The sequence below is a fragment of the Camponotus vicinus genome, unplaced genomic scaffold (genome assembly GCF_025532165.1).
Source record: "Camponotus vicinus isolate PSW18456_S1 unplaced genomic scaffold, iyCamVici1.0 SCAF_3, whole genome shotgun sequence".
Classification (NCBI taxonomy): Eukaryota; Metazoa; Arthropoda; class Insecta; order Hymenoptera; family Formicidae; genus Camponotus; species Camponotus vicinus.
Genome location: NW_028141967.1, coordinates 3,294,881 through 3,309,589, shown reverse-complemented (window position 1 = coordinate 3,309,589; position 14,709 = coordinate 3,294,881). Strand labels below are relative to the sequence as shown.

The 14,709-nt window shown below is 30.1% G+C and overlaps 3 protein-coding genes across 9 annotated transcripts; 2 read left to right on the top strand and 1 right to left on the bottom strand.

The window, feature by feature from the left end:
* The first annotated feature begins 186 nt into the window (after positions 1-186).
* On the top strand, positions 187-1,667 carry Cia30 (complex I intermediate-associated protein 30). Its single transcript, XM_083095496.1, has 3 exons — positions 187-313; positions 379-887; positions 1,012-1,667. The coding sequence occupies exons 2-3, from the start codon at positions 517-519 to the stop codon at positions 1,532-1,534; spliced, it is 894 nt and encodes a 297-aa protein (XP_082951622.1). The 5' UTR covers positions 187-313; positions 379-516; the 3' UTR covers positions 1,535-1,667.
* A 479-nt stretch (positions 1,668-2,146) lies between these two features.
* Dor (vacuolar protein sorting-associated protein 18 dor) lies at positions 2,147-9,805 on the top strand. Of its 4 annotated transcripts, none has more exons than XM_083095479.1 (19): positions 2,147-2,340; positions 2,907-3,005; positions 3,063-3,246; positions 3,438-3,772; positions 3,845-3,892; positions 4,220-4,409; positions 4,602-4,723; positions 5,007-5,219; positions 5,457-5,573; positions 5,632-5,744; positions 5,895-6,006; positions 6,126-6,308; positions 6,450-6,767; positions 7,037-7,172; positions 7,317-7,538; positions 7,756-7,907; positions 8,173-8,270; positions 8,517-8,828; positions 8,973-9,805. In XM_083095479.1, the coding sequence occupies exons 2-19, from the start codon at positions 2,925-2,927 to the stop codon at positions 9,034-9,036; spliced, it is 3,000 nt and encodes a 999-aa protein (XP_082951605.1). In that variant the 5' UTR covers positions 2,147-2,340; positions 2,907-2,924; the 3' UTR covers positions 9,037-9,805. The 4 variants fall into 4 exon arrangements, with proteins under 4 accessions (XP_082951605.1, XP_082951608.1, XP_082951606.1 ...); XM_083095480.1 differs by lacking the exon at positions 2,147-2,340 and adding an exon at positions 2,509-2,562; XM_083095481.1 differs by lacking the exon at positions 2,147-2,340 and adding an exon at positions 2,547-2,679.
* On the bottom strand, positions 9,358-14,656 carry LOC145969389 (putative 3-methyladenine DNA glycosylase). 4 transcript variants are annotated; one of them, XM_083095493.1, is made up of 8 exons: positions 14,515-14,649; positions 14,300-14,348; positions 13,055-13,203; positions 12,637-12,790; positions 12,347-12,541; positions 11,975-12,184; positions 11,461-11,682; positions 9,358-10,713 (listed from the first exon to the last, which is right to left on the bottom strand). In XM_083095493.1, the coding sequence occupies exons 1-8, from the start codon at positions 14,542-14,544 to the stop codon at positions 10,346-10,348; spliced, it is 1,377 nt and encodes a 458-aa protein (XP_082951619.1). In that variant the 5' UTR covers positions 14,545-14,649; the 3' UTR covers positions 9,358-10,345. The 4 variants fall into 4 exon arrangements, with proteins under 4 accessions (XP_082951619.1, XP_082951618.1, XP_082951620.1 ...); XM_083095492.1 differs by lacking the exon at positions 14,300-14,348 and having other exon boundaries at positions 13,055-13,224; positions 14,515-14,656; XM_083095494.1 differs by lacking the exon at positions 14,300-14,348 and having other exon boundaries at positions 14,515-14,656.
* Positions 14,657-14,709: the final 53 nt, after the last annotated feature.

The following is a 14,709-nucleotide window of genomic DNA, read 5'->3' as shown; positions in this document are numbered from 1 at the left end:
ACTGAAATTTTTTCTATCTTACAAATTCTGGGTAGTTTTATACAGATTATATAAGGTGATTATTTTTCAACATTTCTTCATGTTTCTTTTTTTAATGAGGTATAAAAAAAATATAACATACTTCCAGTTATTCCAATTTATTTCCGATGCGTTATCAAGCATTCGTGTTACCGACACTGTTCACATAGCACGGAACAGAACCATAATTTGTGGACATGGTATGTTACCCATTGAAGTGTCATTTTGGCTACGTAGTTCAATGTCCACGTTTTATCGACGTAGAGGCGCTTTAAATACAGGATAGGTTACCTAGGTAAGTGGTTTTTTACTCGACTTAAATACAGCTTCATAAATGTATAAATAAGAATATTGATTCAGATATAAATACATCCTGCCGCATGTCCGAAAAATATATCATAAGGCAAATGAAACGCAAATAAAGCGGGAAGATTATCTAATCGATAATTTAATCAAACTTTTGATTTCTCTGCAACTACAAGAGCCTGGAAAGTAAATATGACTACGCGAATATTTAGGAAAATATTGACAGACTTTGCGATCGGGAAGAGGAGATTACATGTAACTGCGAATCTCTCATCTTTCTACGAACGCGATAGAAAATCAGGTTATAAAATAGTGTACGATAGACCACCACCGGAACAAAACTTAAGTATTATAGGCAGATTACGCGAAGGATGTCGACAATTCAAAGAAGAGTTTGGTATTTGGTTAGAGGAAATGAGGGAACATCTTAAAATGGATCCTACTCTTATATACAGGACAAATGAAGTGGATGTTGTATGGCGATTTAACAGGGATCCAAACTCATTGGATCAGTGGGTTATTACCTGTGATAGCGATTATGAAGAAGGCTTTTCAACAGCTAAGTGAGTACAAATGATACACATATATACAATAATAATAATAATAATAATAGTAGATAAACTACATTTATATCTTATATGTTTATTTGCTGTTTTATATCAGTAATCTGTCATTGTTTCTTTCTAGATTAGAATTGTCTCCTATCGGCACTGGCATATTTTCTGGTACATTAAGTACTCGTTTGCCTAAAGACGGCAGAATAAAAAATGCTGGTTTCTGTAATATTACCACGATACCCAAACAAAAATCCTTCAAACGCGATGTTTGTCATGATTGGACGCCATATACTCATCTTGTTCTTCGTATTAGAGGAGATGGCAGATGTTACACGTTGAATATTTCAACCAGAGGTATATTCGATCTGACGTGGAACGATGTATATCATTATGTGCTCTATACCAGAGGTGGGCCTTATTGGCAATATGTCAGAATACCATTCTCTAAATTTGTATTTTCAAGTAAAGGCAGGCTGCAGGATGATCAGACAGTCATTATGTTACATGAAGTCACAAATTTTGGTATTTCGTTAGGAGATGATGTTAATGGTCACTTCAAATTAGAAATTGACTATATTGGTTTGGAATGTGACGAATATCATGATGAGGAGTTTGCTTATGAATCTTACAATTTCTCAGGAGTCAGATTTTAATTTTTATGTACAAAGTAAAAGAGAGATTGTCACTTTGTCATTACTCCATGTATAAGTGGGGAGTGTAAATAGGAAATGTGAAAATATGTATTGTATAGCATGAATAATAAACTTATATATAATTTATTAGCAATATGCCTAAAGGAAATTCTCTAAGAAGAAAATAATATCCTTTATCTTAACAATATACAACAATAATATAACAATATATTATATCTAATAATTCGTAATATTGTATATAATAATAATTCGGACATTAAAAACGAAGGTTTTCTTCTGTTTTTGCAATATTCGACTAATGAGAATCTATTTAAATTCCAATCAACTTTATCTATAACTAAAAACTTGATTAATAATTACGTCATTTTGTAAGTTTCAGTGATTAATTTATATATACATATTTTTTACACATTTTTTAATTTAAAAATCTTTGCAAAATTTATATATACATATGTATAAAAAAAAATAAATATTATAAATCCTGATATCCAATTTATGTACACGATTTCAAATAATAATTTTATGTGTAACAATACAGAAATAACGCGCAATATAACGTTACGCACACAATTTACATTCTCATTTGTGTACAAACGCACACATGAGTAAATCACGTGACTTTCATATACGTGATATCGTATCGACAGTATAGACTTTCAACATGCAATGTCGAGATAAATTAACGAGATTTTGCAATAGCTTATGAATGGCAACAATAGTTATAAAATTGTATTTAGTGCGTGAAAATTACATATTGTTTTAGAGCTAATTAAAAAAAACAATAACGAATATACAGTGTTTTAAAAGTAAGTAAATTTCTTTAATAAAGGAACTTTCTTCTTAATGAGAAATTGTCGAAGCATAATTTACGAGTGATTGGGAAAGTTTTTCCGCAATATTTAATTGAATATTTTCTTGACACCTTATATACGTTTACTGTCTATTAATTTAAGGTTATGTTTACCAATCAGCTGATTATAGCTGGCATTCTGTACAGCAGAATAGACGCATATTTTGATGTCATTTGTGTATAAATATATTAGTATTTTTTGAAGACTTTTATGATGACGTGAAATAATCAGATGCATTTTTCTAAAAAAACAAAATTATAAATTTATATCTGCTTATGTTTACTTTTGAAATAGGTTCAATAAGTGAAATATATACATAGTTATTTTTCATGCATATCAAGATTTATAATATATATAATTGTTAATTTAATTGTGATCAATATATTTGTTTTCATATTGTTATCAAATTTTATATTATTTTATATTTTTAAATTTTGAGTAGTTTTTTAAATATTATTAAAAATGGCCAAGTATTTTTAATATTTAAAAATATTACATGTATGTGTGTTTTATTTATATAGGTTTATTAAGTAATCAAGATGACATCAATGTTTGATCAGTATGAGCAAGCTTCTCAGCGTTCCAAGCAAGTGGTTGCACCACCGATTCGTCCAGACATTGTGAGTTTGTATCATTAAACATTAATTAATGCAATATATAATTGTAATATTTTACAGAGCACTGCAGGCTTTATACAAATGAAGCTGCAAGATGATGGGCCAATATTCACTAAGCAGAAAGTTAATTTTTTGCCATCTGATAAAATTCTTCACTTGGCTGTTAGTAGCAACACAATTGTGATTGCTATGGCTAACAATATCTTGTTACGCATTGATATGAAACAACCTGACAAAACTGAAGGTGAATGAGGCAATGCTATTTGCTTTTTTTTAATCAATAATGATATGTAATTTTTTAATAAAAAATTTTTTTATAAATATAATTATTTTAATAATTTATAGATATATTAATAAATTTTATTTTTTTATTTACTTGACATTAATTATTTTCTCTTCATTATTAAATGGAAAGCATTGTGATTTTGCTTTCAGAAATTGACATATCCAAATATGCATTGAGCATGAAAATGTCTGGCTTGTTTCTGGATCCATTGGGCTATCACCTGCTGATAACTCTAGTGCCAAGACATGGAGATAATCCACCAGCAGAGATATACTATTTGCATAGGAAGGCAACAAAACTCAAACAGGCTGGCAAGTTCAAGGGTCATGAAATCACTGCAGTGGGCTGGAACTTTTCTAACACGTCAGAAACAACTTCTGGTCCAATTTTACTGGGCACTTCTAAGGGTCTGATTTTTGAAACAGAAATTGGACTAGAGACTGATAAGATATTTAATACAAGTTTGGAACAATATTGGCGTCAGGTATTAATTTTTACATACATTATTCCATTTACCTGATCATATTTTTTTTATCACTATTTATTGTTAACAAAGCTTCCAAATTACCTGCCTCTTTATGGAACAAAAGAGGTAGGAGGATTGGTGAGTTTTACATATATTCTTCTCTTTTATATTTTTATATACAAATAATACATACAATTATCGATAATCATTTATATACAAAAAAATATATTTGAATATAAATGATTATCGATAATTTTTTTTTATACAAAAAGATAAAAATGTAAAGGCTATTTTTTTAATAAAAGATAAAAACTGATTAAAGATTTGTTCGTTCTGATATGGCTAAAGTGAGAAGATGCTAATAAAGATATATTTTCTAATTTTATACATGCGCTTGTGTGTTTACATATTATTTAAATTATTCACTTGAAATAGCATGTAAAATGTTTTTGGTGATTTTTTTAGGTATTTGACTTAGGAAAAAATAGTAAACCTCCAATCACTGGAATAGAATTTCATAAAATACCTAATTCGGACAAATATGTGATCATTGTGACCACTCTTATGCGCATTTATCAATACATTGGTGCTATTAGCAATCCCGAAGAGAAACCTCTCTTGCAGCAAGTGTTTTATAAATATCTGAATGCACAAGGTAAGAAAGGCAGATAAAAGTTGCCCATATATACATATATATATGATGCTAATATTTTATATCACATTCATATGAATTCTAAGAAATAAAAAGATTGTTTTAGCTTTTTATAGTTCAAAGAAATTTTAAAGACATTATTACATATTATAATTATACATTTCAATGAATGAATAAATTACATATTTGTTTCAGAGAGTTTTAGCGAAGTAATAAATTCTTTGTCATATTCGAAAATGCAATTTTACTACCCATCTTTGGGTGTTCTACCAAAATCGTTTGGATGGTTGACAGAAACTGGTATCCTATATGCCCAGGTATAATTATGCTTTCTATTTAATTTTAAACTTTTAAAGAATTGAAAATTGTAAATCTAAATATGTTTCTCTCTTTGTTTCTTTAGTTTTGTATTTTTTTTTAGTTCTATAATTTTTTTTATAATAAATAATTATTAATTAGGAAATACATTAAAAATTTGTTAATTTCTAATGTATATATTTTTGTATGTATGGATTGCTTAAAAATATTAAACGACATCATGGAATCCATAGGCGTCGTTGAGAATCATCGAGTTAGATGAAGATTGTATGATGATTTTAGGTGGACCCGAAATCAGATACGAACATACTGATCAATCAGCAAATGTTGACGTGCCCGGAAACGAGTCTTATGGGCAGTAACGTTTCACAAATCACTTTGGTACCATTGTCTTTTGTATTGACGGAATTCCACGCGTTACTGTTATACCCAGATCACGTAAAGGGCATATCGCTTCTGAATCAAGAGTTGATATTTGAAGACATTTACAATGATGTATGTGCGCGAATTTTTCAATTCTCTATAACTATTATGTTTATATTACAATTATATCTGATTAGAGATTAAGAATTAAAGAATTAAAAAATCATACTTAAAGTAATTACAATTACAGTTACAGTTAATTGTAATAAAAATTAATGTTATAGATTTTGCGTTATAGTTAAACCTTCCCGCAAAATATTAAATATATATATATATATATATATATACATATCATTTAATGATGTTTAGGCGGTCGGCAAATTAATTGGCATCACTAAGGATCCTGCGACGAGGTCGATTTGGGCTTATAGTGAGAAAGCCGTCTTTAAATACAGAGTAACGAAAGAAGATAGAAATGTTTGGCAGGTAAAGAGAAAATAAAAATAATAACTTTAAAATGGCAGTAATAAGGTATCTCGTTCAGGTGTACGTTGAAAAGGGTGAGTTTGAGCTGGCCAAGCAATATTGTAAAGACAACCCGGCGCACATCGATCAAGTATTAATCAAACAAGCGGAAATGCTTTTCAAAAACAAAGAGTGAGTCTCTCTTTCTCAGTGGATTTATGTTTGTGTGTATTTGTTGGTGTATGTCAATATAATATTTTTTTGAAGTATTATTTCATATTATCCAGTAAGTCTATATCTCATCCAATTCAACTTTTATTTCGATATTTGAATATATTACAGATATGAGAAGAGTGCTCTAATATATGCTGACACTCACTCTTCCTTTGAAGAGATCTCATTGAAGTTTTTGCAGGAATGGCAAATTGAAGCATTGAAAACATTTTTGTGCAAGGTAATTGAAAAGAATTACAATTTTAATAAATGTAATAATAATTAATAATAATTACTTATCCAGCAACTCTGTTTCTTGCATAAATAAATATTAAATAAGTAGATATCATTTGTTTCAAGAAACTCGACGGTTTAAAGACGCAAGATAAAACACAGATAACAATGATTGTAATTTGGGTGACGGAATTATTTATGAACCAAATGGGAGCCTTGCGCAGTAGCAACACAGCCTATCTTCATGATTCACAGTATATGGAGTTGCAGAAACAATTTGATAGCTTTCTTGCTATTCCCAAAGTCGAGGTATGTAAAGAAAATAAGAACAGTTCAGAACCAGAAAATATACTTTATTAAATTTTGCATATTTTATGTCTTTGGTAGCACTTACTAAATTAATTTATCATAAATTTAATTAACACTATACTAACACTACACTCTGCTTAGGAATGCATAAGGAGAAATCGTAGTACAATATACGATTTAATGGCCAGTCATGGCGACAAGGACAATCTGATACGTCTTACAATAATGCACTGCAATTACGAGGAGGTGATTCGGCAACATCTGTACAAGAATAATTATCTGGAGGCACTTGGAGTACTGAAAAGTCAGAACAATAAAGATCTCTTCTATCGATTCGCGGGGATATTGCTACAAGAATTGCCGCGGCCTACGGTGGCTGTTTTAATCTCACAAGGATCATCGTTGAAGCCGGCGAAGCTTCTGCCAGCCTTGGTCTCGTGCAACAGTGATGAGAAGCATGTGAGAAACAAATTGTTACTCTTTCATCTTACAATTATTGACATTATGATAATAACTAAATTAATAAAAATAATTGATTATTAAAACGCAAAATTGAGAAAACAACACAAGGAATTCAATTTATAATAATATAATAAGATAAATATATAAAAAACAGACATGTGATATTGTGATCAATCAAATTTTGAAATCATGGCAAGATATCTTTGATATTATCTTTTTTAATAATTATACATAAATGCGTTATTGATTATCCTTTTTTTCCATAGGCAAAAGAAATTATTAAATACTTGGAGTTTTGCGTGTATAAACAGGGCTCGCAGGAGCAAGCAATTCACAATTTCCTCCTATCATTGTACGCGCGTTATAAGCAAGACGAAGTCATGCGATATATAAGTTCTCAAGGTAAATCTATCTTCTGCATTTTGAATAATTAATTTGTTTTATAATTATATATAAATATAAATTAATTATATTTCTGAATTTTTTATCATAAATATCATTTAAAACAATCTTTGAGATCCTATCTATTTTTTTTATTAATTCCAGGTCAGGATATCAGTATGGTACACTACGACGTGCATTACGCGTTACGATTGTGTCAGGAAGTAGGCTTGACGGAAGCCTGTGTACAATTGTCGGCATTACTCGGCTTGTGGACTACCGCTGTAGATCTTGCACTTACGATCAGCGTGGATATCGCTAAGCAAATCGCTGCCATGCCTTCTGATCATGACGACGAACTAAGAAAGAAACTGTGGTTAAAAATAGGTAATATATAGCTTTGTTAATATATTAATCTTATTAAGAAAAGTCTTGTAACTTTACAACAGATTTATTAGAATATAATAGAACAGATTATATTAGAAACTTGTAAGGGAGAGATTATATAAAATATATATATATATATATATATATATATATATATATATATATATATATATGTTATAAATTACTGTTACATAGAGATTATTGTGCTGTGTTACAGCGGAGCATGTGGTACGAGAAAAAGATGATATACAGCAAGCAATGAAATTTTTGCAACATTGCGATTTAGTTAGGATAGAAGATATTTTGCCTTTCTTCTCCGATTTCGTCACAATTGATCATTTCAAGGAAGCTATTTGCAATTCTCTACAGGTACAAACTAAAACTAATCCTGAATATATGTGATTAGATTTCAAATTAGTTTCCTCTTTTCACATTCTGACTAAGAAATTGTTTCAAGAACATCTTATATTTTTAATTTTTGCATGTTTTTTGACTTTCTATATATATAGTGATAATTGTCAATAATTTAGTTGAGAAAAAGAGATAATGTATTGCAAGAAAATGAAGATTATAGAATAAGGGAAAAAAGAATTTCTTTATTAATTTTTTCTTTCTCTCTTATTATTTGCAATAGGAATATAATCAGCATATTCAAGATCTTAAAGAGGAGATGCAAGAAGCCACAAAGGCAGCAGAGCTAATCAGAAAGGATATTCAAGCTTTTAGAACCAGGTATTGACAAATAACTTTATAAAATTATTTATTCTTTTATTTACAAATTCGATTTATTAATATCTTATTTAATAATAGATTCAATAAAAAAATATATTAGAATTATTTAAAATCTGTTTGTGTTGCAAAACATGAATTTTATACATAAAAATAGTAATAGTAGTACAATTGTTTGTTGTTATAATATTATTGTATTAGACATTGTTTTTGTTTTTTATTTAATTATCAAGTTATATTTTCTTTCAGATGCACCTTTGTGCATGCAAGAGACACGTGCAATACATGTGAAGTGCAATTGTTATTGAGACCTTTCTACGTGTTTCCCTGTGGTCATAAATTTCACAGTGATTGTTTAGTAGCGGCGTTAACGCCGATGTTATCTATGGATCAAAGAACGAAGCTAGCGGATCTTCAGCGACAGCTAACTGCTATCTCAAATCGACCTGAAGACACCACCTCGATGACATCTGTGTCTTTATCTACGAGAGATCAAATCAAAGCCGATATTGATGAATTGATTGCCTCGGAATGTCTCTACTGTGGAGAGCTTATGATAGAGTATGTTTTTGAATACTGCTTTAAAATTTAAGTGTAAAAAAATATTAAAATTTTAAGATTATTCATAATTATCTTGAAATTATTCATATCTGAAAATAATTTTGAAGTTTAATGAAATTCAACATGATTGGTTATTTCTTATAGGTCAATAGACAAACCATTCATCGAGGAGGGAGATTACGAACGCGTGATGAAGGAGTGGACATGATGAAGCTTCTGTGTAGAATTTGGTAGAGCATATTTATTTTTTTGTACATTCTTTTTTTTAAAGAGAAATTAATTATGACCTATGTGATAATCATATCTTGGTTATATAAATTAATCGTTATATCTCAAAATTGACATTTCAAGTTCTGGAATAATTTTCAAAATTGCATTTTCCTTCATAATCAACTTCTTAAAAATGTGTAAATTCAAGAAAAATTACGTGTATCATGTATACGAAAAAGATATATTGAATTCAATCTTCAAGCTTTTTGCAAGAATAACGATTATAATTTAAATATTAAAATATAGTCGATTTTTTAAATTTTATATTTCTCTATTTCAAGTCGATTATTTTCCTCTAAATTAGAAATCTCTTTTTGTACTGCTCTTTCTATTTATTTACGATGTGATTACGTTGGATGGAAAGATTGCGTATTTTCATTCTACATGTGTTATATTAGACTGAGGATGCATACTAAAAAAATATTGTTAGAATAGAGAAAATACTAGATCCTAATGATCTTATTATAAAGAAAATCGTACTGTATAACTGAAATCCTATAAATGATTTTATTATTTTATAATAGTATACTTAACTCTTGTGACAGACTTAATTATTGTAATAAATTCGATTATTTCAATTCTCTTCATTACTACAATTAAATAGCTTATTTACATAATTAGAAATAAATTTAAATAATTCATACATGTAACATTAAAATCTTAATCAATATTCATGCTTTATAATATATTAATATTTTTTGATGCAATATTGTAATCACCAAACTTTTTGACATATCAATTGTTATTTTGCAATTTAAATAATTGTATCATTATGTATCAATATTAATATCACTATTATTACTGGAAATATTTGTATTTTTATATAAATTAATGATAATTAACAGGTTACAATGAAAGTCAATACATCGACTTTAATTATCAACTATTACTTTTATAGCAAAATATTAATAAATTTTTTATCTAACACTAGCATATTTTATCAAATTTAGAAAAGAATTAAGAATAAAAAAATAAGAAAAGAAATAAGAATAAAAAGAATTAAATAAATAATTTTCCTGGCAAAAAAGTTTGTTTTGTAATTTTCAGTGATATAAATTTTATTATATTGCTAGTGTCTCATTTATATATATTTGATTTCCCGCTTTATAATGATTTAGAATCAAAGGAAATGATATATATCTATTAAAATTGATGTATTGATTTCTTCTTTGTGGAAACATGAAGAAGTACAGATTGAACTTCTTTATGTTTATCAGACAAAACAATTCAAATTTACTCTCGAAATATTAAGAAATCTCCATCTCTGCCTTTTTGTCTTTTTTACTGACAGACTTATTGCCGTAAACATAGTAGCGTAAAAGTTTGCCGGCCCATTCTAAACCACAGCTGTCGATTCCAACCCTGGTGGATTTGACGATCTTGAAATCCCCCGCTGCACCATCATCTTCGATCCACAGACCTTTCCATGTACAAAGAGAATATCTACTGTGTTCCTTGTTAATCTGATATGCCATGCAGAACTTCGAAGGGCCGTTGCACAATTCATGCGGCTTTAGATTCCGTTCGATTTTCCTCTTCATGTTACGCTGGTCAGCCATATACGTGGTACCCTCTAGAGGATCAACGGCTCGCACCAACACCGCGCATCCGTCACCTAAGACCTTACTAACAGGTGAGAGGTGAAGTCTTTTGGAAGCTGTGGATATGAGGATCTGATTCTTTTTTAATTTCCATGATTGCAAATTTATAAAAATGATTTTTTTTCCTCTATAAAGATTAAAGAGGCATCAAAGAGTTTTGTGATAGAAATGTCTGATTTATTTTTCCAGAAACTTTGAGAAGATTGAGCAAAATTGTTTTAACTTTGAGACTAAGATTTTTTTCCAAGTCTTTAAATATTAAAAATTGTTACAATTTTCATGTAACATTTTATTAGATTATACTTCACATATAGTTCATTATAATATGGTTATAGTTCCAAATATCCACAGCATCTTCTTGAACATTAACTAAAGTAAGAATTGATTCTGACCTTTTAAATTTTTATGTTTCAAAATTTGCTAATTTAAGAATATTAGAAATTTGAAAAACTATGAGAGATATTCTAGATTAGTAACGGACTTAGAACATTAAAATATATTAACATAATTATATTAGATTACAATATAAAAGCATAATTATATTAGAGAAACTCTTGTATTTAATATTTATAAAATCTAATTCATCGCGATATAAGCATGCTTCTCGTATTCGGAATCTTTTTTGCCAACACTAGCGCTTCCCAGGACATAATATCGCGTAGTTTTCGTACAGTTATCAATCCACATAGAATCTTTAGACGGTACAGCTACTATTGTAGGAGATCTTACGAAGGGTTGACACTCAAGCCACAGGCTATTACATGCATAAGCGAGTTCCCGATCGAAAACGTCCTGATCGATTGCAAATGCGTCGCAAATCTTGGACGGATTATTACAAAGTTCGTATTGCTTTAGGCGCGTCACACGTCTCGCGATTTGTTTTTCACTTCCGTTATTCTTGCATCGCATGTTTCTTAGCAATTCCATGTACTCGAAGCCCACCAGCGGTTCTATCGCTTTGATCAATACATGCGCGTTTCCCTCTAAATGTTATTTGATATTATACTAATATAACATTGATAACACATTGAAAATTGTGAATGATCCTTTAAATAAATGTTCTTTTTCGAATCTAATTTGTAAAAAATTGGTCTAAAAACTAATGGTATAAAACTATTGGTATAAAAAAATTATCAATTTGACAATAATGTCAAATATAAAAAAGAGCAATTATAACTGTCATATTTATAATTGCTTGATTACACTCAGAGTTGCTCATTTTAAACTTATATATTAATATAATTGAATCTTATGATAGTATTTAAGAATGCTCACCTTGACTAGAGATATTGAAGCAGTAGTACATGCCATATGTCATGTAAACATAAATAGTTCCTGGTGGCATGTACATTGGTAGGTTACGAGGTGTAACCTTGTTTTGATAGGTTTGGCATGCTTTGTCGATCGCGCCTAAATATGCCTCGGTCTCTACAATTCTGCCTTTGAGAATAGTTCCATTCTCGAGATATCTCACAAGCACTTTCCCTGTTAGAAAAATGGAAAATTATTCAACGTACAGCTCACACATAAAATATATAGAATATAATTTTTAAGGAAATATGATGTGCTTCACAAATATATTGTTCTAACAAATTAAAAATTCTTAACATTGTACCTCTTTAGATAAGAGAAGTTTAATCCACAAACCTAGGAGCTGCTGTGCTAGTTCTTCACAGGGAATATCATAGAATTTGTATTGTAATCGACTAGAAGATAGTTCCTTTTCCCAAGGTGTTATAGGAGGATCTTCTAATTGACTCAGTTCTTTCTTCATCATCTGCAAATCCACAACAGCTCTTAGTTTTCCTTTGCCAGGACTTGTGTTTGGTTTCAACTTTTCTTCTATAATATAAAAATATAAAGTATAAAGTAATCTGTTCAATATATCTCTGTGAAAATAAGAATTTTGTGACTGATCAATTAATCTTCTAACTAACCCTTGATGCTACTTTCCATGTCTGGTTCTTTCTGATTATTCTTGGATTTCTTAGAGGATGCAGTAATGTGAGGATCGCTCGTGTCACTTGCATTTTTACTATTTTGACTTTGTAAAGACTTGAAGTTTAATTTTTGTCTTTCATTCAATATCACCTAAAAATATTCATAAAAAGAATTAAGAAGTTTATTATAAATGAAAGTTGTAAAATATTTGTATAGTATTTTTTCAAGAAGTCTATTATTCAGAAAAGTTTATCATTTTCAAGGAACAAGAGATTAAGATATACATAAACATAAATTCTTTTAATGCATTTGTTAGAATAATTATAAAATAAAAAATATAAAAACTACAAAAAATTAATTAATATTTAAAATATAAATTCTTTTATCGCATTTATTATAAAATATTATACAAACCATCGATGTCGTTTGATCGATCTTTGGTGTAGTTTCTTCATCATTCTTATTATTTTCGATCGTATTTTGCTGCTGAATTTTCGCAGCTGCTCTTGTTCGTTTCATCAATTTGTCTCGTGTCACAAATTCAGTTATCTCCCAGCTTCCAACTGCCCGAAAATGAATTATTTCTACGCGAAACAGCGGGTGACATGTATCGATGTCAAAATATTGAAACAAAAATCATAATTATTTCGTTGAAATAAGTAAAGCGAATCGACCAATCGCGATCAAATTGAGGCTATAAATCGCTCGTCTGTGATTGGTCGACCCGTTTACTGCTCGAAGTTCGTCATCTTGCATCTTTTCATGCATCGTGATCCATCCGGACGCATTTGCAGAGCCATCTACATAATGCATATTCATAGACGAGCGGACCAATCAAACGAGTGCAATGTGAGGAAAATCGTTTCGCGTTCTTCGCACGCGACTTGTCCATTTTTTCGACACGACCTTGCGAATTCTCGCGAAAAAAGTTGACAGCTGACAGTTTGACAGTTGAGTGAAAAACCAGAAGGAAAAATAAATAAAAAGAAACGCGAATTTTTAAGCCACGTCGCTACGAACGGTGGTCGAATCGCGCTTCAGTCTCCGCGTCGGCTCCACCAATCAGGTTCGTTCCCTCCATTTTGACTGTTCCCGCTCCCTCCTTCCCGCTATTTTTCATATAGCCATTCCTCCCCTACTCTGGTTCGTGCGTGTGTTTGAATTCGACGTATTCGCGAGTTCGTGTTTTTTTTTTCGCGATTTATCATCTCGTGCGACGACGCTCGACGTGGGTGATCGCTGGAGAAGGTGCGTCGGTGCAACGCCAAGGTGAGTTGATTAGAAATCCCATTAATGTCAAGGTCGCGCGCGCGCGATTACTCGATACGCCAGATTGCGTTTACCCGCGAAATTTCGCGGGTGATAGCGCGTCTCGGCACTTATTGTTAGCGTGCATAATAAATAACGACATAAAATCGTAAGATGAAAATAATGATGATTCGTACAGCTGTGTCGAACGTCCATCTGATTATAAATTACAGAGAAACTAATAACCCAGCAAACACCAAGTAACAGTTATATAACTGTTAGTTATAATTTCCCATTTGACAATATAACTGTTATGTAACAGTTACATAACATGTAACATTTATATTGTTGAGTGGGAAATTACAACTAACAGTTATAGAAATGTTACTTGGTATTTGCTGGGAAATGTACATGCAATTAATACGCTTGCACTTTCTTCCTCCGCCATCTTTATCGCCATCTTTTTGTAAAACATTCATATTAATTAATTAATATTTAAAAAATATTTATATTAAAATATTAAAATTTTTATATAACCTTTCAAATAAATTTCATATAATTTGCGCAATAATTACAGAAAATTATATTTTAATTGTAAATAACATGATGCATAAAGATATACGTACGATGCGAAAGTCGATTCGGAAATCTTCCATCTGGAGCAAATTGAAGATACTTCGTAAATACCGATAATAATCTCATGTTCAATCAAAATATGTATAAGTGCAATAAATTAATTATGAGGTTACCGTTGTAATAATATTTAATTGACATTTATTTCTAGAAACAGTTGAGTAAACTTTCGATTTCGATTGTTTCAT